Here is a 25,325-nt window from a genome sequence, read left to right as displayed (position 1 = left end):
TAATGTTTCATTGAGTTGGTTAACCTTTATATTTTCCACAAGACAGAAAAAACAAAATAAGTGTTTGTTTAGACTTGCTGGTTGTTTTGGTATTTTACCATAAAAATTACACTGATAAAGCTGTAAATGAGGATTGATTTCTTTTTTTTAGTTCTTCAATATCTATTTCCAAGTCATGTGCTGTCACAATGATTTTTTTAATGGTAGCAATCATGGAAGATGACCACAATTTTTTACCAATACCAGGGCAACCAATAAGCTTTTTATTTAAAACATTTAAACTTTTACTGAGTTTTTCTAACTGCTGACAACAATAGCATTCATTACAATGAGTTTTCCAGTTGATATTTAAAAGAAGTGTTGTTGATTTCATTCTTTTGATCGTATTATTTATGGTATCATAACGTTTTGAAAATTTTTAGGTGAGTGTCATTCTCTAAATCTGACAACATGACATGGAATACATATTTCAATGTTACTTTTTTGGTTTATTCCAATATGATTTTTTTCCAACCAAATATCCACAGACCATGTAAATAAGATTCAAATTTTTGTAATGGATTTTCATCTAAAAATAATAAATCTTTTTGGATAGTTCTTGTGAATAACCATCAAACTTAACTACATGCATTATGTAGTGTTTATATTCATGAAGTAAATTAAGCTAATAAATCAATAAAAAACTTCATATAAAGTAAAAGATTTTATTTAAAATTATTAAAAACATTTAGTCAAATTTTTTACATAAGGACAATTTTTATTTCACAAACGATATAAATAAAATGTTATCAATTTAGAACAATGGTTAGATGTAAATTTTGAACAAGAAAAAAAATTGAGTGCTAAGATTTTTTATAAGTAATAAAAAGTTAAAAGATTCATATAAGTAAAAGTAGAAAAACTTTTAAGTTTTACCGCTCAAAAAAAATGTAAAAAGACTTCCAAATTTGTAAACAAATCAAAGAAAAAGTTTTTTTAGGTAGATCCTCTTCAATCATAAAATAATATTCCCCTTTCATTTTACTTACTTCTTAATAAAATTAAGTTACCGAGACATTACTAACAGTCTAAAAGCTAGTTATCAACGTAGACGATTTTAAAAAACGTGATAAGTAATGAAAAATTGGTCGCTAAGTAAAAATTCATTCTGTAACGAAGGTCCGTAGCCATTTTGAAAGCTCTAAAATTTTCATAATCCAACTGCGCTTGCGCACAATAACCTGTCGCTTATTAACAGAGTTTGAACGACCCACGTAGGAGTATTTGACGATTTTAGCTGGCCAAAATTATTTCTCTAATTTTAACAGCTGAAAACTTTACCATATGACAAGAACTTGTAAATTAAATGTTTTTTGTACAAATCCAAGCCAGTGGCGTTCAATATAGGGTAAAGATGGGTACTTTAGGGATTACATTTTATTCTATTCAATAGGATTTGAGGAAATAAAAGATATATTATTTTTCAAACTTTATTATGGTAAATAACATACTATATTTTGATATTTAATTAGATTCCACTTCGTCATTGTCAGAATATTCTTCATTTTCGTTGTTTTCAGTGTCGGAATCTTGGACTTCTCCAGGAAGAAGCAATTCCACAGCTTCTTTTGAAAAAAGCTTTGTAAGTTTGTGTTTCTTTTTCCCAATGCTGGACAACAGAGGGTCGGATGTTAACAATAGCCTATTGATGATATCTTGGTTACAATCTTTTCTAGAAAGTTTTCTAGCATAGCTAAGTCTGTACTCCCGGAAATGTTTGTTTCTGGCTTCGGCAGCCTCTTCCGAAAATTGTCCAATTGGCAAAAGCGCATTCTCTACTATATCAGGACCATGTACTAAAACTTTATGCGGAGTTGGAGTCATTGGACACCAGGGGTATAGTTCAACATAAAGCTTTGCAGTATCCAAAGTATACTGTCTGAACTTTTCTACATCAATCTTGTGGCCACTGGAAATTACTTCTAGGATAATTTTCATTCTGGAAATTAAACGGAAGTCTACTCCAGTGATATCTGCAGATGTTTCCGGGTCGTTGAAGAATCTCCTGCTTGTGTTGCCGTTATTGGTATTCCCAAATCCAACCTTAGGTATGTCGACAAGAATGCCCATTTTGCTCTTGAATTCATCCTGGATTTTCTTTTTCCTATCTGAGATGAGTCTCTTGTCATCTTCATTCAGCCTTTTCTGCCATTTTTTTACAGGCAATTTATATGATAGGTGAAGGAGGCTTTCAAAACACCGTATTCTAGCATGCAGAATGGATAGTCCAAATTTGTAGCTGCTTTGATTGTCAACACATGTTCTGTCCAAATCATTAAATTGTCTTGATGTTGCTCCACAAATATAACATCGCATGGTCAATTTAGTGGTGGTTGCTGCGTTACAGACTTTTCCGTCATTCATAGTTAACATCATCACATATTCTACTGCTATGTCTTGAAGTTGAGTTGGTTTCAAGCCTGCAATTTTGTTTTCCATGTAAGCAATTTCTTCAGCTATTACATCAGCAGTTTCTTTTATGAACCTAATTCGAATTGGCCTGCAAAACCTTGGAGACGATGGTGTAGGGTTTTGCCAGATAACCTTTTTATTTACTCCACAAGTTAGCTGTAATGGAACCATTGAGCATTGAAATATACTGGCATCAGAATTAGAGTCATCCTCAAACTTTTGATTAAACTGTGTCTGCTGGGAGCCATCACAACCCCATTTCGTAGATAATTTCATATGTTTACGCCCACTTTCCGTTAGAGTCTTGATAACTTCTTCTAAATACAACACCAATCTTTCGGCAGTATGGTTTAACAGACTTTGTAAGTTTACTTCAGCTAAACTTTCTGTGACTGTGAACGAATCAGGATCAGGATAGCATGTTTTTTTTTCTTCGACCAAAATACTGTAGCAGGGCCATTGCTTCTTGTCACTTGTACGTACGATTTCATATTGAGATTTTGTTAGGCCTGCGTCAATAAATATTAAAAGAGCCTCTAACGGTGTCAATGGTTTTTTTGTAGGTTCAAGACTGCTGCGATAGGCTTTTTTATACTTTCCCGCTCGTTTGGGAGATGTTTTAAGATCTTTGAGGACGGTTGCAGCACTTCTTTTGCCACTTGTTGTCAAACAAGTTTCAGCTGCAAAAACAATAGCTTCTGGTTCCACATCTTTCCTGAGCTGTTCTGTTTTTCTCCTCTTTGAACGTTCACTAGAATCGACAAAACTTTTTCTTGGTCGTCCTGCTGATGATGGAGTGGATGGCCCTTGGCTGCAAGGGATTTTCCAAATACCCGGTATTTGGAAACTCCCTTGCAGCCAAGGGCCATGCTTCTTAATAAATATTTCATGAGTTCTGGATGAAGACGACCACATTTTTCTAAAAATAGCTTTCAACCTCGACATTTGACACTTGTATACTGTTTTTAGTTCTTCGGTATATTGATTTCTTGATAACAAATTTTGATCAGCTAAGTCCATTTTTTCATTGAAATTTGGAGCCTCCTGCTGCTGAATACTGTTGTAGAAATCCAAACGAGAGATTGTTTGCATTCCTGATGACCCATCTAGAAAAAAAAATTAAGTTGAAAAATTCATCTTGGACCTTGATGTGCTTAGAACATGATTAAAATTTAGATGGCATCAACAGGCAGTTGAAATTAAGATTTTTAAATAGCTAGTGGTATAAACTCATAGAAAAACGAAAAAAACTAAGAGGGTTTCAATGCGCACTACACCTTTTTCACTTTTAAAGTCAAAATTTACTTTAAAATTCGTTAAAAAAATGCTAAGTTTCATGGTACATAACTTTTGTGATAATTAATATTTCAAAACGGTAGTAAGAGTAAATAATGTACATACCTGTCACAGATTCATCCATGATATAACACTGTAAAACTTCTGTTGTAAACACTTGTACACAGCTTCAATAAACACCACTAAAATCGCTCGTAAATAAAATGAACCACGCAGTTATAGATCGGATATTTAACTAGACTGTGTAGTTCCAATTACTACTTTTATAACCAAACCATTAACTGCTCATAAAGCGACCATTATCGAGAGATAATAAGGGTAGGTAATTAAGTGGGTACGGCCACTTTTAATAATTCCAATTTTGGCTAGCTAAAATCGTCAAATACTCCTACGTGCAACCGTGGGCTCTAAAAGTGTGAAATCGAAAGCTTTTTCCCTCCTAATATTTTCTCAAATAATTTCACAACTAGACATCTTTCGAAAATTTGTAAGTTGGGAATATTTTCTATTACAAACAAGACTCACATATCATTAAAAAAATCTTGAAGTAGTAGATTTAAAATGGGGGTTAGGCGCCAGTGACGGGAAAGGTCCAATAGCTCTAAGCCTCCATTTTACATCTACTAACAACAATTGGTGTCCATACATGTTAAAGTATAAAGGCTAGGAAAAAATTATAAATGCAAAATGGCCCGAAAGGACCATTATGAGAATTTCAAACTGCTCACTAACATCAACCATTTTGGTAAGACTTAAGTTTTCGACAGTTATATATATATATATATATATATATATATATATATATATATATATATATATATATATATATATATATATATATATATATATATATATATATATATATATATATATATATATATATATATACTACTGTGATCAAAAAGTAAGGTGAATTTTTAATTTAAACTTCCCGCCTTATTCGAATCGTCCAATCTTTTTTATTTTTAAGTTGGTAGGAATGTCATTAACATTTGCGCCAAATTACATGTCAAACTCATAATTATTTTTTTTTGTTTACGCTTGTTTTTGAAGTACCAAAAGTGCATTCGGCGATTTTCACGATGTCTAATTTTGTTGAGCAAAAAAGTGCTATTAAATTTTGTTTGCGGAATGATATTTCTGCTGCTGAAACGTATCGAATGTTGCAAAAGGCCTTCGGTGAAGAGACTATGTCTCAAAAAAATGTTTACAAGTGGTACAAAGACTTCAAAGAAGGCCGAGAACGTGTTGATGACTTGGAACGCTCCGGACGACCATCGACTTCGATTGATGATCGCTTAGGGTGGTCCATTTTAAACTTTTTTTTGAAATTTTAATCGGGGTTTTTACCAGTAATAACATTTGATCTAAAAACCCTAAATACAAAAAATTTTGAATTAAGGACAATTTTTAGATCCCCCACAAAACATTGGAAGTTAGAATAACAGATTGCGCAAGTGTTGCGCAACTTTTTTATTCACTAATTGTTATAGTTACTTAGTGGGGTTTACACAATTTAATCATTAACCATTAGAAAACAATTATACAAAATTTTATTAATTTACGACTATTTGTACATATCCCACAAAAGATTTATTGAAGTACTAATAAATATACAATTAATAACTTCACTGAAATTTTATTTGTTTGTTTGTTGAAAATTAATTTCAATTGATTTCTTTGAGTATATGCACCTTTAAAGCTGTTTCGATGCTTTTCCACAACTTGAGGAAGTTGTTCTCTCTCTACTGGATCAAAACATTTGTCTTTGATGTCTCCTATAAGCTTGATACCTCGCTCTGCAATATCGTTGACACAAGAAAGATTGCATACAAATTTTTTTGCGGCGATTAAGTCTTCGAATTTGTTCCAATGTTCTGATGGAACGTTTAGCCATTCTTGGGGTCTGTTTAATTTTAACAAATGAAAAAGCAACCATGACTTTTCGCCAATAAAAGACGATAAAAAAGGTTTTTCTTCGTTGCGCCAAATAATAATTGGAGTCTTCAGTTTATATGATGTAAATACTTTAGGTCTTGGTAAGTTTATAAGTTTCTGACCCATCATAGTCTTTTCTGCATAACTCACAGAGTCGTCGAACAAGGAAAAGTCTACTAGCTCCTCAGATAAGTATCCAAGGTGACTTTCAAAAGACTTGATGGTTTCCTTTGTACTTTCAAGGTCGATTGATTTAAATTTCTCATAAATTTAAATCAATCGACCTTGAAAGTACAGAGGAAACCATCAATCGACCGTTTCTTTGCATAAAAAAGACAAATGTACTCAGCCATCCTCTCAACATTTCTTGCTTCTTCATCAGTAAGTTCAAAAATAGGAGATAGTAGGAATATTTTTGTATAATAAATGGCTTTTGACATCCACCTTGCATGATGATCAGAACCAGCATACCGAATGTGGAAACCTCTTTTAATATGTCCACCGAAAAAAAATAGAGTAAGCTCCACTAGTTCGCGATGGTCCTCACGAGGAAATATTTTTCTCTCCAAGCAATCCATTGCCCATTTCTTTACTTCAAGTGCTTGTTGAAATAAAAAACTATTTTGATCATGAGGCCAGTCCCACACTCTAAGTTCTTTTATATTCTTGTTAAGGTTATGAAATTCTTCTTTGAACCTTTCAAACAACTGAACTCTTGGTGATTTGTTTGGACCACAAATAGCATTGGATGTTCCTTTTATAAAGAGCTCTGGAATATAATGTCTACATTCAAGTCGGAGTAGAGAACGACCAATTTGCTTCTCAATTAGAATTGCAGCCCATTATATGCTCGACTGTTTGCAGATGTTGTATCATAGACAAGTGCAACAACAGATGCTTTAATTTACCAGTCCCGTCAGCAATTTTAGGAGTACCTAGCAATTTAGGAGGTGGCAGTGCATACACAGCAAGTCGCTCTTCCTTTTTTCCAGCAGCTTGCTTGAAAGTTTTTCCGTCCCAATGAAATTCCAAATATTTAGGTGGAATACAAGTTTTTTCAATTAATTTAGTTTCTTCAATTCTGTTAGCTGATCTTGCTCTGTGAACTGATGATTTAGAAAGTGTAACATCATTTAAAGCTGCTCCACCTAATGCTAAAGTCTTTCCCAAAATAAGTAGCTGTTGTCTTTCGTTAATACCGGATGTATCAGCAACTGTACACGTTTCTTTTAATAGTTCTCTTTTTGAAATTTTTGAGCTATTGTTGTCTCAAGAGATTTAAGACTTAATCACTTCCTTAAATGCAATTTCACAATATTAAATTCATAATGGAACGAAAGTATCAATATTGTAATGTTTGAAATGTATTGGAATAAGAGTAACTAAACTGAATTATGGTACGCAATATCTGTGGTGTTTTAAAACAAGTCTCTTGTGGGATAAGTACAATAAGTCGTAAATTAATAAATTTTTGTAGAATTATTCCTTAGTGATTGTCAAATAAATTGTGTGAACCCCATTAAGAAAAAACAACAGTTTGTTAGTAAAAACTTTGTGCAACACTTGCGAAATCCATTACTTGAACTTCCAATTTCTTGTGGGGGATGTAAAATTTGTTCTAAATTCGAAATTTTTGGTATTTAGCGTTTTTAGATAAAATGTCATCACTGGTAAAAACCCCTGTTAAAATTTCCAAAAAAAGTTTAAAATGGACCACCCTAATGATCGCCACATCAACAAAATCAAAGAATTGGTGCTTGCAAATCGTCGGTTAACCATTCGAGACCTTGTTGACATGGTAGGAATATCATTTGGGTCGGTGCAAGCGATTTTGAAGGATCATTTGGGCCTCAGAAGACTCAAATCACGTTTGGTGCCGAAATTTCTCAATTTCTTTGAAAAAGAGCGTCGCGTTAAAACGTGTGAAGCAATGCTTTCTGACTATCAAGACGTCTACAAACAAATTATTACTGGCGATGAGACTTGGGTCTACGTATACGACCCTGAAACAACCGACCAATCGAGTGAATACCGTGAAAAAGGCGAGCCGAGACCGAAGCAACCACGTCAAAGTCGCTCAAAAATCAAGGTCATGTTGACTGTTTTCTTTGATTATTGTGGTGTCGTGCACTACGAATTCCTTCCAACTGGCCAAACTGTCAACAAGGAATATTATTTAAGCGTTATGCGACGTTTGCGTGAAGCTATTCGCAAAAAGAGACCGGAATTATGGGCCAATAACTCTTGGATTTTGCACCACGATAATGCGCCTTCGCACACAGCACTGGTTCTTCGTGAGTTTTTCGCCAAAAACTCTACCCATGTTGCTCCACAACCACCGTATTCGCCCGACTTAGCACCGTGTGACTTCTGGCTGTTCCCAAAGCTCAAGAGACCACTCCGGGGAAATCGTTTTGAGTCCATTGAAGAGATCCAACGTGAATCGGCACGCGCATTGAAGGCTATCCCTACCGAGGACTTTTCGGCATGCTTCGAAGACTGGAAAAAACGTTGGCAAAAGTGCATTGGGGCCGGGGGGGATTATTTTGAGGGGGACGATACAGATTTGGAAGAATAAATAAAGATTTTTCATTTTATAAAAAAATTCACCTTACTTTTTGATCACAGTAGTATATCAATTACTATAGTTCCAGTGGTGTGGTCTTCATAAGTTTTACATTCGGGTAAGCAGCCGGCCCCGTCATAAAAGTGTGAAAAGAAAGGTTGACTTTCAAGTTCCCAGCAAGCACACAATGTTGAAACAACGTTGTGTGCTTGCTGGGTTGGCTCTAAGTGAGCGCTGCTGACGTTTTAAAACATTCACGCCTCATGTCAATCTTTATCTCCCTCATATAACCTGCGCTTAAAGTATAACTCTATGTTAAAGAAATCATTGACGGAGAGTGAGTGACAAACTATTAAATATATGTTATGTACTGTAGTTACCACATTATAAGGTAGGTCACAAAACTTATAAATATCTTATAAATAAATTTACAGGTACCACTCGCCTCCTGAATGGAGTACATTTTCGGTCGCAAACAAACAAACTCAGCAAAAAGTTGATTGTTTCATTCATCTTTGAATTTACCAACTTTGTTTTCTGTATTGTAATAGGGGCAATCAGTCTATTTATCTTTGAAGACATCTTTAGCCTCAACCTGGAACAACAAGATATCGGTAGATATGTTTTACCAGAAATCATATATCAAGTGTTTGAATATGTGGAGAACACACCTTCCAACATATATTAGCCTGCTCAGTTCGAATTGCTTTTGATCCTACACATTGCTGCTTGGTCTCCATCAAATATCTTGTGTAACAAATAAGCCGAATCTGCAACCAGGCGGTTCATCCTATCTATTTTATGATCGCGGACTAAATCAGCTCTCTTGCACATGCGGAGATTTTCCATTGCCAAAGACCAAGCTGTTCAGTAATTTAAACAATTTCTCTTCAAACTTTGCATGGGACCTCGCCCGTATATCGGTATTCAGTTGAATATATAGTGCCATCAAGGCTTTTAAGTTGATAAAAAAACTTTAACAGATGTGGAAAAATACCATTATGTTTTTGATAAAAGAAAGGTTTGAAAAGAAAAACCAAATGCATGAAGTATTAAAACAAACTGATGATTCAGCTAATAATTATAGATAAGGTAAATATTGCTGAAAGCTTAAAGTCTAATTTTTTTTTTTTAACAAATGGTCAAAGAAATTCAAACATAAGAGTCCTATAATTTTATTATTGAGAAAGAATTTGTGTCAATCAGCCTCCATTTTGCCTCAGGATTTTTTTTGAACTAAAAGTATCTTTAAAATCTAAAATCTGCTCAGCGATGCATCTTCATATTAAAGAGATCAGTTTTTCACTTTTAACAGTTATTAACTATTTTCATGTTTAATCATGAGGAATCCTAGAAAGTGGTTATTACTATAGTTTTGATACAAATTTTTTAAAAAGTTTGGCTTTGTCAACACTATACTTTACATTATAAAATTCTTTTATTTTAGCATTTAACAAGACAGCATTTTTGCATGGATGATTTTTACGGTACAAGTTAAAATTTTATCTTGTCTTTCAGATGTTTATCAAGGCCTTCCTGACTTTAGAGAGATTCTACTGTTATTTCTTTCCTTATATCTTTTATATATATCCACTGCTGTTGATTTTCCTATATCAAACTGATCGGCTGTGTCTCTGTAGTTCTGCCTTATTCAATTTTAAAATTTATTCAAAACAATCTTTTTTTTAAATCAAAATTTTATTTAAAGTTTTTATATTTTAAATAAAAAAAGAAATAACATAAGTAGGAGACCAAACCATAACCCTCCAAAAAGATAAACTTATGATTTTTTGATAAACTAAAGTTTTTACATTGAAATTACTTAAATGTGAACAAAAAATTAAAATATTTAAAGGTTTTTATAAAAATTGTTTTTATTAAAATTTTAAATAATATATCATACAACTTCTATAATAAAAGCAAAAAGCAACCCGTAATACGGGTTATGGTCGGATTTGTTATTTAGTGTGGCTGTTTTCCACAATTAAAAGTTGCGAAACCTTAACTAATACCCAATTTGAAAAACGCCTTCAAATTGAAAAAATTAAACCATCTGTAAAATTTTTAAAAAAAAGTATGCGGAGGTAAAATAATTTACCAATTAATTAACATTGAGTAATTTACAACTGATATAGGTCATTTCAGTGTAAGGCAGAATCATTTTCCTAGGCATTGCTAAGTTCAAAACAATACGTTTTTAGTTACTGAAACAAAATATCACTTCGTCATGCTTTAAATTGAGGAAAAAGTAATGCTAAATTCTTGTAATATTTTTTATAACATGAACTTTAATTAATAAGATTATTATAAAGCGAACGTAAATTATACATGAGTTAATAATTTTTTGGTATCCCCGTGATACATATTTCTTTAAAAAAAAGGAAATTGACTTTAGAACGTTAAATACACACAACTAAATAAATTTATTAAAAATAACTGATCATTTGACCATTACTATATATGGCACTAATCTGACCATTTTTATATATGCCCTCTTTGCTTTAATAGTTTTTAGTGAAGGACCTCCCTCTCCCGTTTTTGCCTAAATGGTGGTCAGGAGAATAGAGTTATTCTTATTAAGAGTAGTCAAGTTTTTGATGGAGACCTTTTACCAGAATAATAAAATGTAAAACAATGATTTACATGTATAAGAATTTTTTCTTTTTAATATATAAGAATTAAACATATATAAGAATTTTTTCTTTCCTCAAAAGTGTTGCAAATGCAAATCCCCTAAGTTACGTACAACAATTATTAGGCATAAAATAGAGAAAATTAAAAAAAAATTGAACTAATTGCATATATTTATATCATTTTAACTGACAAAAATTTACAATAAAAGGTAATTTACAATAAAAGGTTTTTTTTTACAAATCGTATAAATGCGTCAATCGTATATCTTTAAGAAAAAAAAAACACCACATAAAAACTGAAAATCGATTTACCTATTTATAGTAACCTATTTTGACATGGCAAGTATTATAAACATATTTCGAAAATGTATCTATAAAATCTGTTTCGAAGTGCAAAAGGATTAACAATACTAATATAAAAAATAAAAAAATCAAATTAAGATATAAACTGCATTTTTAGCATAATGTTGTCTTGGCTTTTAGTAAATAAATAAAAGCAGTAAGTTCCAATAATGAAACTACCTATTATTCATTTTTAACAATAGACACCAAAGTGAAGGTAAGCCAAGCAGTCTATCAACACAAAACATCACAGCAATAACACATAACAATAGAATATTTACACCCTTGATCCTAAAATCCAGCGAAAATAACAAACCAAATTAAAATATGAAAGGCAAAATTAGAAAACCAATTTAAAGTTAACTATATTCTTATCTTTTTACTAAACATATAACTACATAAAAGTATATTTGTTTTTATGTTCAATATTAGTTATTCAATTACTTCAAACTTAGGACATTAAAACACCCTAGATTTAAAGATCAAGATTGCATACTCTCTTATATACATTACCCTAAACATTAACAGACATTATTATGTATTTACAGAATAATTTAAAAAGGCTAGACAACACCTAGCTCTAAAGCAGTAACACCGTCTGGCACTAAATGTTGCCAAGTCACACCTCTGCTATAAGTACACCGCTTGGCTGGCAAGGTTATCAATCTTGATCAATATAATGCCAACTCACACCACTTTGAAAACATGGAAACAACATAATTTAAACATATTTACAGCTATAAATAAATATGGTTTCATATAACACATACAAACATATTATAACACATATAAACATATTATAACACATATAAACATATTAAATGACAGGTATATTTATCAAAAACTATGAAAAAAAAAATTTTAATATTTAAAAAAATATAACATTATTTGTGTAACATTTTTCACCTACCATACCTTGAATGAGATGTTTATCAATTTTGAAAAACAAAAATAAAATGCTCTAGTTCTTGAACATGTAACATATAGTTGACCATGAGAGAAACAGGGTTTTTTGAGATATACCCCAACTCTATCAAATGTTTGACCTTGACTTTTATTATTTGTCATTGAATAAGCCAATCTGACAGGAAACTGACGACGTTTCAGAACAAAAGGTAAATTAGAATCTGATGGAGCCAACTTAATTCGAGGATCAAAAACCCGTTTACCACCAGAAACACCAGTCAAAACCTCTGCATCAATATAATTATTTTGAAGAACACAAACTTTCATTCGAGTACCATTGCATAACCCAGCTTTGAGATCTAAATTTTTAAGTAGCATAATTACACAACCAATTTTCAATTTTAAACAATGAGGTAGCATACCTGAATGAGTTAAGCTGTTCAAAAACTCAACAGGAAAATTATTTCTTTCATTAAGGTCATCAGTATCAATTTGATCAGCACTTAAATAAATTTTGACCTCACCCGGCAGACATTCAAGCACTTCTTCCTTGATAATGAATCAACATTAGTTGGTGTTAAAATCACGCATTTAGAATAGTCATTTTGATCAGCATCTCCAAAAATCTTTTCAACAATCAATTCATTTTCACTAATAATGCACTGATTTGGTATTTCAATGCATCCTTTAAAAGGATCCTCCTCTTTGACAGGTATTGTTCCATTCCCAAGTTTTAGTAGCCATTGGGAAAATTCACCTTCCTCATCTTGTACTCTCATATTTTCAGTTAATGCAAACTTCTGCACCCATTGCCAATTCAAAGAACATTTTACACACAATTATACTATTTCAGCTGGTTGTGTTTATACACAATTCTACTATTTCAGTTGTTGAACATTTTCATCAAAATTTTCTAGATTTAAGCCAATAAACTCATCAATAACAGGCAGATTGTAATCAGCCAGCATTTTACCACTTTGATTAATAATCTTTTCAATTTGATGAAGAGTAGCTTGTTCAGCTATTAGAAGTGGGATTGAGCAGTGAATGAAATCTTCCATCATAAAAGCTTTGCATGTATTCCAGAGATGTAAAGGATTGTCAGATTCACAAAAGGTCAAAATAATTGAAAACAACTGTCTAATTTGCTTTGGCGTACGTTTTAAAACCGCCTCAGAAAGAGTATTCTGCCATTCAGTGTCATCTTACAACAGACCTTTCAAAACACATGCTTCACGAAACATTTCAAGGACAATACCATTAACAGTACGCACATCCTCTGTTGTGATTCTTAGTGTTTATATTGTTTTTGAACTTTTTGTGTTATGAACTTTTTGTGTTATGAACTTTTTGTGTTATATTTAAAACTCTTGTATCTTTAGATAAGTATATTATTGTTGAATAAAGCCTTTATCAAGAGGTTTATGTTTATTGGGTTCATCACAATTTATTCAACATATATATATATATAAAATGTCAAAGATCTTAAAACCAACAAGGCTTGATCTTGACCATAATGCACCAACTGCTTCAAAAGAATGGAAGCATTGGAAACGAACATTTGAGAATTTTATTGAGGATTGTGGAGAGGATGCTCCAGATAAATTTCGCTCCATCATTAATTTTGTATCATCCAATGTTTATGATTACATTGAAGAGTGTGATTCCTATGAGAGCATCATTGAAACACTGGAAAACTTATATATAAAAACCCCTAATGAAATTTTTGCAAGGCATCAATTACTAATAAGGCATCAAACATCAGGTGAATCTCTTGAAGACTTTCTTCAGGAACTACGCAAACTTAGCAAAAACTGTAATTATAAAGATGTCTCAGCTGAACAATATCGAGAGGAACAAATAAGAGACGCTTTTATTTCTGGAATAACCTCAAATTACATTCGTCAACGCCTTCTTGAAAATTCAACATTGAATTTACAATCAGCATTTAACCAAGCTCGCTCTCTTGACATTGCTCAGAGGAACTCTGAGTCTTATATACAGAAACCTCCCTCATCATCAATCAGTCCAAATATTGTTGCTACTATAGAGTTACCAGAAGAATCTACAGCAGCACTTAATGCAATGCCTGTTCATCCACAAACAAATTGTATTTATTGTGGTAATCAATCTCACAACCAACTCAATCGAACCTCTGCTCGGAAAAATTGTCCAGCTCAAAATGTTACATGTTTTAAATGTGGAAAAAAAGGACATTTCTCCAAAGTTTGTCTTGGCCGGTCAATCAATAAGACCCACAGTGTTACTGCTGCAGTGCATAAACCAAGTTTGTGTACTCTTTCAAGTGGCTGTCCTGAGAGCCTTTCTCATGCATCTGTTGTTGTCAAAATTAATGATGAATCATTAACAGCACTAATTGATTCTTGTAGTTCAGATAATTTTATAAGCAAAAAAATTATTGATAATTTGAAAATAAAAACGATACCCAGTAAAAGAAAAATTTCTATGGCCCTCACAACAATGGAGTCTGGTTTGGTGGGTTGTTGCTCAGTTAACCTCGAACTAAATGGTTTACTGTATAATAATGTTCGGTTTGGTGTCTTGGAAAATCTTTGTAGTGATATCATACTTGGATATGACTTCCAAAAGCAACACAAAAATCTTATTTTTCCGTTTGGTGGAGAAAAAGAAGACTTAATAGTCACGAAGGAAAATAACCTATGTGCCCTGCAAATGGCTCAAATAAAAATACCTTCCTTGTTTATGGGTATTTCAAACAAAACGCAGCCAATAGCTACTAAATCAAGAAGGTTTAACAAAGATGACCAAAATTTTATTGAAAGTGAAATATCACAGCTATTATCAGATGGTATAATTGAGCCATGCTTTTCACCATGGAGAGCCCAGGTAGTGGTTGTAAAGGATCTTACTAAATCAAACAAAAAAAGACTTTGCATTGATTACTCTCAAACAGCTAACCTTTACACTGAATTAGATGCATATCCTCTCCCCAGAATAGGATGATATGGAGTGGAATTACTTGTTGCAATTCCTTTCTGAGTCAGGTAAGATTTTAGTTCATTAGATATGAATGACGAGCCTCTGTCAGAATGAATGTAAGTTGGAAAACCACAAAAAGAGAATATTTGGTCTAAACATTTTTACTAAACGAGTTTACCTTTTGTTGTTGAATGTGATGCATCAGATGTAGCTGTATCAGCTACCTTGAATCAAAATGGTCGCCCAGTTGCCTTCATGTCTCGGACATTAAACAAAAGTGAAACTAATTACCCTGCAGTAGAAAAAGAAGCAGTGGCTATTATTGAAGCTGTTCGAAAATGGCGGCATTTATTGCTACGAAATCAATTCCAGTTAATCACTGATCAGCGTTCTGTAGCTTTTATGTTTGATAACCGAAAGAAAACAAAGATTAAAAATAGTAAGATTCAGTGCTGGAGGATGGAGTTAGCAGAGTTTAGCTATACTATATCGTATCGTCCTGGAAGTGATAATGTAGTCCCTGATGCACTTACGCGTGCTTTTTGTGCCACAACTCAACCTCAAACAAACCTAAGCGATATACATAACTGTTTATTAGGGCATCCCGTACTTTTCAAAAAACATATTTTTTCATTACAAAATCTTGGCCCCAAGTATTTTTTTGCCTGAACATATATATATTTTAGTTCAGTTTAAAAAAAGTTGATTTTAAAAAGTCTTCATTTGCAAAAATTGGTTTTTTGTTGACCAAAAATATAACTTAATACAAAAAGAGATTTTTTTGCGGAAACAACTAAAAGCCCGAGAAACTTCTTGATAAAATATCAAACACAAAGGAATGTTTCGGGAATATAAATTATTTTGAATATTTGTTTTAAAGCAGGGGTGGCCACAATAAGGCCCGCGGGCCAACTCCGGCCCTCAGCAACCTTTTATCCGGCCCGTCAGTTAATTGTAAAGATAATAAAAAAAACTATAAACACAAAATATTAGTAAATTATATAATATTTAAATTTACAAATTAATAAATTTTAAAACATTTTTTGTAAAAAAACAATCGCTTTAAATAATTAAAAATGTATTAAAAAAATCCTGCCGGCAATTAATCGCAGGATTAATTTCCGGCACTGCCGGCAATTACCATTTGCGTTTTTTAATTGTAAATGGCATCTTCAAAATCAAAACAACGAAAAATCGACAAAGAATGTCGTTTATTTAATGATGAATGGCAAACTAAATACTTTTTTGTTGAATGTAATTCAGTGCTAGTATGTTTAATATGTAATGAATCGGTTGCAGTGTGCAAAGAATATAATTTAAGGAGGCACCATGATACAAAGCATTCAAAAGCTTATAATCAGTTTGTCAACAAGGTGCGGAAAGAAAAATCAATTAAATTGAAAAACAAGTGATTTGAACAACAAGATTTGTTAAAAAGGGGCAACACTGAAACAGAAAATGCTGCTATTGCAAGTTATGAAGTGAGTCTTCTTTTAGCTAAAAATTGTAAACCATTCAGTGATGGGGAAATTATTAAGGAATCTCTTGAAATTGTGTTCAAAAACATTTGTCCTGAAAAATTGAAAATTTTAAATAATATCTCCCTCTCAAGACAAAAAATTACACGAAGAACATGTGATATTGCTGATGATCTGAGTTTGTCATTGACTGAAAAAATAAAAGCATTTCAGTATTATTCAATAGCTATTGATGAATCAACTGATATATCACAAACTGCTCAATTAGCTATTTTTATTCGTGGTATTGATAATGATTTTCTTGTTACTGAAGAGCTACTTGACATCTATCCTATGCAAGGCAAAACAACAGGAGAAGACATTTTTCTTGCCATGAAGAAAGTTTTTAAAAAGTTCAACTTGACTTACAACAGATTAATTTCAATTACATCAGATGGTGGCAGCTCAATGATTGGAAAAAAAATTGGTGTTGTTTCCAGACTGAGAAATGAAATGGCAGAAAACATCTTGTCATTATTTGTATTATTCATCAGCAAAATTTAACAGCAAAGACTATGGATGTGGAAAATGTAATGTCTGTAGTAGTTAAAGCAATAAACAGCATTAAGTCCAGTGCATTAGGAAGTAGGCAATTTGAGGCTTTTCTTGCTGAAAATGACTCTGAATATGGTGGTCTGCTTTCTTATACTGAGGTGAGATGGCTTTCTAGAGGTAATATACTGAAAAGAACTTATGATTTGAGACAAAATAGTTTGGATTTTTCAAAATTATCAACAAAGATTATCCACCAGAGCTAAAAGAAAAAGAGTTTATTGAAAAATTTGCATTTCTAGTAGACTTGACCCAACATTACAATATACTTAACAAAGAACTCCAAGGAAAAGATCAATTAATTGGAAAAATGTACAACCTTATTCTAGCTTTTCAGTTGAAATTAACTTTGTGGGAGTAGCAGTTAAGAACTGGAAATTTGAGTCATTTTCCAACTTTGGGTGAGGTGAATCCTGGAAACACAGCAAAATTTGTTACCTGTATTGCTGAATTGAAAACAAGATTTTCAAAAAAGTTTGCAGATGTTAAGAATCATGCAGACAAAATCCAATTGTTCACAGTGCCATTCTCTGCTGATATTGAAGCTGTACCAGATAAATTCCAAATGAAGTTAATTGATCTTCAATGCAGCGATGCTTTGAGAGAAGCATATAATAAACAAAGTTTATTGTTATTTTACAAAAATCTTGACCAAAATAAGTACACCAACTTAGTCAACAATGCAAAAATGATGGGTGTCTTGTTTGTGTGAAAGTGTTTTTTCTCGTATGAAATTTGCAAAATGCAAAACAAGATCTGTACTGACAGATACTAACTTGCAGAATACATTAAGAATCGCAACCAGTCAGTTGCCTATTGACGTTAAAAGTATTGTGAAAAAAAGGCAGGTTCGTGATTACCAATAAACTATAATTTGTATTATACCTAATAGCCTTTTGACCAGCATATGTTGTTAGCTAGTAAATATGTGTGTTTTAGTGTTATTCCTTTGCAAATCAATATTTTTAAAAAACTATATTATTAAAAATCTCCGGCCCCATTTAACAGTTGAAAAGCTAACTTTGGCCCTTATCAAAAAAGTTGTGGCCACCCCTGTTTTAAAGCATTTTTCAATACTTTATTTTACTTTTCAGTCATATTGTCATATATTCGTGATATAAAATATATAATAAGCAATGAGTGGTATAAAAACAAGAAAAAAAGCAAGCACAGTAATGTCCGACTTAATAGGTAATAAAATTGTTGTGAATATAATATTTTCTATATATTATTAATATTATTTTAGTAATGTTACTAAAATAATATTTGTAATACAAAGATAATATTATATTCACGACAATTATATCATATAATGTTATTAATTTATTTTATTACTATTATCATTAGTATTGAATCATGAATACATTTCCTTCTATAAAGTTTTATCATCAACAACATTATGAACAGTAACCATTTTATCAACAATAATAATAAGAGTAATAATAATAATTAATTAAAAACTATATATAGTATGATAATATTTTATCTCCAGGAAAAGGAAGAGACTTTATTCCATCTGAGCTACCAACTCTTGGTGCTGTTCTTCGTAAAGCTATACTGCTTAAAGAGTTGTCAGAAAAGAAGATATATCCATTGGATGATTTGATTAGGGAGACAAGATTGGAAGTTGTTAATCAATGGAAAAAAGCAAATTCAGATTTTTCTTCTCCAGTAATATTTACAGATAAGTCCATTGACAGAAAGATCAAAAAAAGTTATTGTGATGTTCAGGATATTTGCCGAAAAAGATTAACCAAAAAGGAAAAAATTAACAACATAATGGATTCTATGTCACGACTGTTTGATATAACTAAATGTAAATGTGAAATTCTTTACTGTAATGAATCAAGTTGTCTGGGATGTGAGAGAAAAGTTCATATTAACTGTAAATGTGAAAAATCAGCAAGGATTCCCTTGATAGAGTTAGAATTTATTCAATCACAAAGAAACAAAAAGGGGGACAAAGCTCAAGTTATGATAGGATCAAAAGATTATAAAGAGGTTAAAAGGAAGCGAAAAGCAATTGAGCGAAGCAGTAAAAAAGAACATAATCTGAAAAAGTTCAAAAAAAAGAAGATGGTAAATAGTTGCTATTTGAAAAAAACATGATGAGTTTTTGGAAAATTTTACTGACGAAGAAGAGTGGTCAAACAGTGAGTTAGAGTGTTCTTATAACAAAGAAAGTTCTCATGTACTAGATAAAAGCGAGGATATTAAATTAAAGAGAAATTATATGAAGATACAAAATACAGCTATTGCTGCAATTAGGTATGAAGTTTCAAACACTGCTGCTGCTGCTATTGCTTCAGGATTTTTAAAAGATTTGGTGGAGGCTAAAATTGTCCCAGAATCAGCTATTTATTTGTTATTAGACAAAAACAAAGTGCATAGAGCCAAAGATAAAGTTATGTCAGAGTGTCAGAATATTGGAGAAAATAGATTTAGAAGTGAAGATATTTCTTGCATTCTTTTTGATGGAAGAAGTGACAAAACAAATGTATTGACATTTAATGATGAAACTAAAAAATTTTATCCTTCAGTTCAAAAGGAAGATCACTATACTTCAACTGATGAATATGGTAAATATCTTCATCATTTAACCAAAGAAGAAATACCCAAAAAATCAAAAATTAAACCTGCTGAACATATTGCAAAAAAAATATTTCAGTGGTGTAATTTGCATGGGGTAAAAAATAGCTTAAAATTCATTGGTTGTGATAGCACGGCAACAAATACAGGTCATATTGGAGGTGTTATCCATTATTTAGAAACTAGATTAGAAAGAAAATTAGGATGGCTAATATGTTCTCTTCACACAAATGAACTTTGTATTCGACATTTAATAGAAGAGCTTGATGGTAAGACAACCTCAAAGACAGGATTTTCTGGACCCATTGGGAAGTTGCTTACAAAGATTACTGAAATGGAAAGAAATTACAGTTTTAAGCCAATATCTATAGGTCCTGGTCTAATTGAACTTCCTGAAGAAATAGTAAAAGAGTTATCTTCAGATCAGAAATATGCCTATAAAATATGCCAGACAGTAATTAATGGAACTCTTACTGAAGATTTGGCTAACCAAAAACCAGGTACTTTAGTCCATTCAAGGTGGCTCAATACAGGTTCTTCCTTGCTTTTATTGTGGGTAAGCAAGCATGGGTTAGAGGGGGATGACCTAAAAAATCTAGAGTTAATTGTTAAATTTCATGTATCAGTTTACTTCCCTATGTGGTTCCAAATTAAAGTGAAGCATAGTTGGATAGAAGGGCCACGACACATCTTGAACCAACTCACTCTAATAAAACTTCAAGATGAACTTGTACAAATGATTATTGAAAAGTGTGTGAGATCTTCTGCATGGAATTCTCATTCCGAAATTCTATTGCAAACATTACTCTGCAGCGAAAATAAAATTGAAAGAGAATTTGCTGTCAATAAAGTTCTGGAAATTAGAAAAAATTTGGAAATGGGAAATCTAGCTACCAGAACATACAAGCTTCCTTATTTAAACTTGGATGCAACCATATTAACAGAGCTTATAACATGGGAAGAGGCTTATGAACCCATCTTAACCTGTAAAATGAACATAAGTGAGCTAGAAATGATTGTGGATTGTCCTATGGTAGTTCCGTATTTCCCTGTTCACACACAAGGAGTTGAGAGAGCAGTTAAAGAGGTAAAGGGTTTTTCCTTATACTTAATAATATGTTAATCAATAGAAACTTTCAAAAAATCTTCTTAAAATGTGTTTTTTTTTTAAGGTAACTGCAGCTTCTGAAACAGTGTTTGGTTTTGAGAGGCGCGATGGATTTATTCGTGCTAGAGCAGAAAATAGAGCAATAATTCCTCGTTTTAACAGCAAGCAGGACCTCATTTTAGTTTAACTTATATTTTTTATCATTTTTAGTATCTCTGATGTAATATATTAGAAAGATAGAGTTATGAGTTTCATTTCAACTTTAACTTGTGTTCATTTGTGTTTTTGATTTTATGGTGTAAAACAAGCACTTAAGAAATTTTTTATAGGCAAAGGAGGGGGGGGGGGGCGTGTGCATTACTTCTAAATTTTAAAACTGTTCTCTATTTACTTTAATGAAAAAATGTTAAAACATAAAAAAAAAAATTTTCACCGTCTATATGGGATGTTCTTAGACATATGTGATTTTTGGTCCCCCTCCCCAGTTCAATCAAATTTTGAAAAATTAAGGCCTGTTTTTGCAAATGATGCATTTATTCTGGTAAAAAAAATTTTGTATTTTCTTAATGTGTGCACCTAATGGCAAAAAAATCCTTAGGGCCAACTTTTTTAACAAATGTTGAAAAGTACGGGATGCCCTACTGTTTATGTCATCCAGGAGTCACTCGCATGCTTCACTTTGTTAAATCTAAGAACTTACCTTTTTCCACCGAAGAGGTCAAGAAAATTTGCTCTAACTGCCATATTTGTTCAGAATTAAAACCAAAGTTTTATCGATCTGCAAATGTCAGTGAGTTAATCAAATCGATACGTCCAATGGATCGTCTAAGTATAGATTTTAAAGGACCATTGCCATCGAATTCTAGAAATAAGTATTTATTTACAGCTATTGATGAATATTCTCGGTATCCATTTGCAATCCCGTGTCCAGATATCAGTTCAACAACCGTTGTGAAATGTTTAGACCAAATATTCTCTTTTTGTGGTTTTCCAACTTACATTCATTCTGACAGAGGCTCGTCATTCATATCTAATGAACTAAAATCTTACCTGACTCAGAAAGGAATTGCAACAAGTAATTCCACTCCATATCATCCTATCAGTAATGGACAAGTTGAGAGGTACAATGGGTTGATTTGGAGAAATATTTGTTTGGCACTAAAAACCCACAACCTAGATGTTAGAAATTGGGAGATTGTTCTATCCGATGCCCTTCACTCACTACGTTCGTTATTATCAACTGCAACTAATTGTACACCCCATGAGAGATTATTTAGTTTCCCTCGGCGTTCATCATGTGGAACTTCATTACCCTCATGGTTAACTCCTGGTCCCATTTTTCTTAGACGTTTTGTGCGAACAAACAAAAACGATAATCTTGTTGATAAAGTCGAATTAGTGGATGTAAACCCAACATATGCTAATATTCGTTACCCGGATGGAAGAGAATCAACTGTTTCACTTCAAGATCTTGCACCATACTCTGCCCCACAAGAAAAGTCTTGTAATATCAACGAGAATAGAATTATTGAATCTCATGATAATGCAACTGCGGAAGTGTTTAATGTAAATAAAAGCCCATCACCGAAAATTGCATCGGAAATAAGTGTCGAAGTCAATAAACCAATAAATGAGTCATCTACTGACGTTTTGCGACGTTCTACAAGAACTTGCAAAGTTCCTGCAAAATTTGATGACTTTATACTAAACTGACGAAGCTAGTGTCTTTTCTATATAGATGGGAAAATTGTTGTGATTCTTAGTGTTTATATTGTTTTTGAACTTTTTGTGTTATGAACTTTTTGTGTTATGAACTTTTTGTGTTATATTTAAAACTCTTGTATCTTTAGATAAGTATATTATTGTTGAATAAAGCCTTTATCAAGAGGTTTATGTTTATTGGGTTCATCACATCCTCCCAAGATGTTGCTCCTTTTGCTTGCAAAAGTAACAGTTTAAGAAAAAACAATTCTCCAGTTGGATTATTTTTATACATTCTTACTATCACCTTATTACCACCCCTTTATCTAACCTTCCATTTACAATGTTTATCATCAAATATAAAATGATAAGGAATGTCTACATAAGAATAGCAATGTGCTCTTTCATTTTCAGTATTTAACTTAAACCATGCTGTTAGGTGCATACCACGTTGAGCTGCACAATCTTAAGCCATTTGTTCTGCTCCTTCTCTAAAATACAATAATTGATTTTCAGGTAGATGTTTACCAAGTCACAGTACTTTAAAAACATGGAAACAACATAATATAAACATATGTACCAACTATAAACACAATAAATGTGTTTAAATATGTATATAAGGTTAAATATATACCTTATATACATATTTAAACACATTTTTAAAACAATTATATAACACATATTAACACATTCACAAACAATAAAAAAACACTTCACATTGTTATAAAAACACATTGATAAAACAACTATAAAGCACTTATTACCACATACACATACATATCAAAAAAGCATATATGCAAACAATAAACGTGTGCAAACAAAAATTTTAAAAATGATGCGAGAAAATTTAAAAAGATTCAAAGTAAACAAAATATATATTTACAAACAACACTCTTTACCTTCTTTTTTTTTCATAAGAACTGTAATCCTCATAACAAAATTTAACCTTTACATGCAATAACATGTGACATGTCATGTCAGTGTTGGCACAAAAGTTTAATTTATTTTTCTTAATTTTCTAAAAAAGAACAAAATTAGTTATTATTTTCATTTGCAGTTATTTGTCTTGTTTTTGCATTCCAGCCGTTCTCCTACACTTTTCAATAAACCGGACCAAAGCCTTGAAAGGCTTTTATTTTTTAGAAATATTTCTTGTTACAGGTATATTATTGTTAAGAACATACGTCATTTTTCAGTTAAGAACATGCGTCAAATTTGTTTTGCAAGAAAAAAACAATTGGTAGCTTCGATTTTAAGAAAAAAAAAAAAAATTATTTGAACTAGCTCGACTTTGCTTTTTTTTGAAGAACGAATACCTAAATTACCTTTTTCAGCCAAAAATTTAATTTTTTGTCAAACAGTATGAAATCTGTAATATCTTTTTAAAAAAGTGTCCTAATGTGCCCCCCTCTCCCTTACCTAAGATATTTTATTTAACTTTTGATAGTTGACTTCTTGCGCCTTTAAAAAGCAAGAAATAAATTTATAAAACCGAGTTTTTTAATTACTAAAATTTTGATTATAACGTGTGTACTGGAAACGATTATGCAGCGACCGTTTTCAATTTTGACCAATAAAAAACTTTCATTTTTACTTGTTTGATAAAATAAAATCTTTGCTTGCATTTGTAACTCCGCGTACATTTTTTTATTTCCTTGTTAAAATGAAAGCAAATTGGAACTTATTTACAGACTTAAAAAAATATAAAAGAAAGAAAATAACAAGATATAATTATTTATTTATTATTTATCATTCGTAAAAGAATGATTTACTATTCGTATTAGAAAAAATATTTTTCATAAAAACAGCATTTTTGAAGTTGCTTAAAATTACTGACATTTTTGGATTTTGCATTTTGCTTTAGCCATAACTCGCAGTTTAAACAGTTTCCGCAAAGTGTTTACGTTAAAGACGGAAAAATCAAAACTTAGATGTTGTTTTTAAATTAAGTTTAATCGAATTGCAACTCAAAGAATTAATCATTAGGAAAATCTGTAAACTCATGTGGAAACTGACTTGTTTATGAAACTTTTTTTCTCTGACATTTTTAAAAAAAAAAAATTTTCTTTTTACTTCATTTCCATCATTTTTAAGCAGAAAACTGACGTCATCGAGTCGTTTTCAACAAATCAGCAAGAAGATTTTAATTAAATTTTAATTCTTTTCTTGGTAATTTCGTATCTGGGTTTTTCTGTTCTAAATTTTTCTTTTCTAGCAAGTTTTTCTAGTTTAAAATCGTTGTATTAAAGTTTTAATGCAAGAAATGATGATTCTGATACCTGAAACTTTTGATTAAATCAATAAATTTTTTGTTTTTCAAGTTTGTTTTTAAATTTTCGTCTTTTGACAAAAATTTAAAAACAAACTTGAAAAATAAAAATTTTATTTCGTGTTTAGAATGATACGCAGTGAATTGGCTCCGTACGGTTCGTTCTTCGCAAACATTAAATAAAATACTTTCTTCTGATTTAGCACTTGAGTGAACTTTGATGCTCATACAGAGCTTTATTCCGAATAATTCCTACATCGTCTCCTTATATCAACCTTCATTCAGTTGTCTTACGTTTTGACTTTTGGTGACAGCGTCGCTGATGGTAAAACCTTTTCTGCTCTCTAAAAAACTTGTTTGTTCCGAAGCATTCATCATCACAATGAATTATTTCGGAAGAGCAACAAGTGAAGAATTCTTAAGCTTTTTCATTGGTTTTAAGAAATTTTTCAAAAATATTCCTCCTTAATGATTTTACCTTGATATTTTGAGCTTT

At 31.8% G+C, this 25,325-nt stretch overlaps 4 protein-coding genes across 5 annotated transcripts in view; 3 read left to right on the top strand and 1 right to left on the bottom strand.

Moving 5' to 3' along the window:
- LOC149893764 (ATP-dependent DNA helicase PIF1-like) overlaps positions 1 to 25,325 on the top strand; it is a 265,925-nt gene that overhangs the window by 29,547 nt on the left and 211,053 nt on the right. The gene's annotated exons all lie outside the window — the stretch shown is intronic.
- On the bottom strand, positions 11,702 to 13,424 carry LOC149893768 (ATP-dependent DNA helicase PIF1-like). Its single transcript, XM_090075348.1, has 2 exons — positions 12,142 to 13,424; positions 11,702 to 11,921 (listed from the first exon to the last, which is right to left on the bottom strand). The coding sequence occupies exons 1-2, from the start codon at positions 12,550 to 12,552 to the stop codon at positions 11,898 to 11,900; spliced, it is 435 nt and encodes a 144-aa protein (XP_089931474.1). The 5' UTR covers positions 12,553 to 13,424; the 3' UTR covers positions 11,702 to 11,897.
- Positions 13,606 to 15,117, top strand: LOC149893767 (uncharacterized). Its single transcript, XM_090074964.1, has 2 exons — positions 13,606 to 14,518; positions 14,645 to 15,117. The coding sequence occupies exons 1-2, from the start codon at positions 13,606 to 13,608 to the stop codon at positions 15,115 to 15,117; spliced, it is 1,386 nt and encodes a 461-aa protein (XP_089931090.1).
- On the top strand, positions 16,242 to 21,125 carry LOC145194126 (uncharacterized). Of its 2 annotated transcripts, XM_090066475.1 has the most exons (4): positions 16,242 to 18,010; positions 18,257 to 18,353; positions 18,655 to 20,838; positions 20,924 to 21,125. In XM_090066475.1, exons 3-4 carry the CDS (start codon positions 19,396 to 19,398, stop codon positions 21,044 to 21,046), a joined length of 1,566 nt encoding a protein of 521 aa, XP_089922601.1. In that variant the 5' UTR covers positions 16,242 to 18,010; positions 18,257 to 18,353; positions 18,655 to 19,395; the 3' UTR covers positions 21,047 to 21,125. The 2 variants fall into 2 exon arrangements, with proteins under 2 accessions (XP_089922601.1, XP_089922608.1); XM_090066482.1 differs by lacking the exon at positions 18,257 to 18,353 and having other exon boundaries at positions 16,242 to 16,574.

Source organism: Hydra viridissima, unplaced genomic scaffold (assembly GCF_058129835.1).
Source record: "Hydra viridissima isolate aposymbiotic clone 2 unplaced genomic scaffold, HvirCarnegie_v1 scaffold_1, whole genome shotgun sequence".
NCBI lineage: Eukaryota > Metazoa > Cnidaria > Hydrozoa > Anthoathecata > Hydridae > Hydra > Hydra viridissima.
The sequence above is the reverse complement of the archived record's forward strand: the minus strand, read 5'-3'. Positions and strand labels throughout refer to the sequence as shown.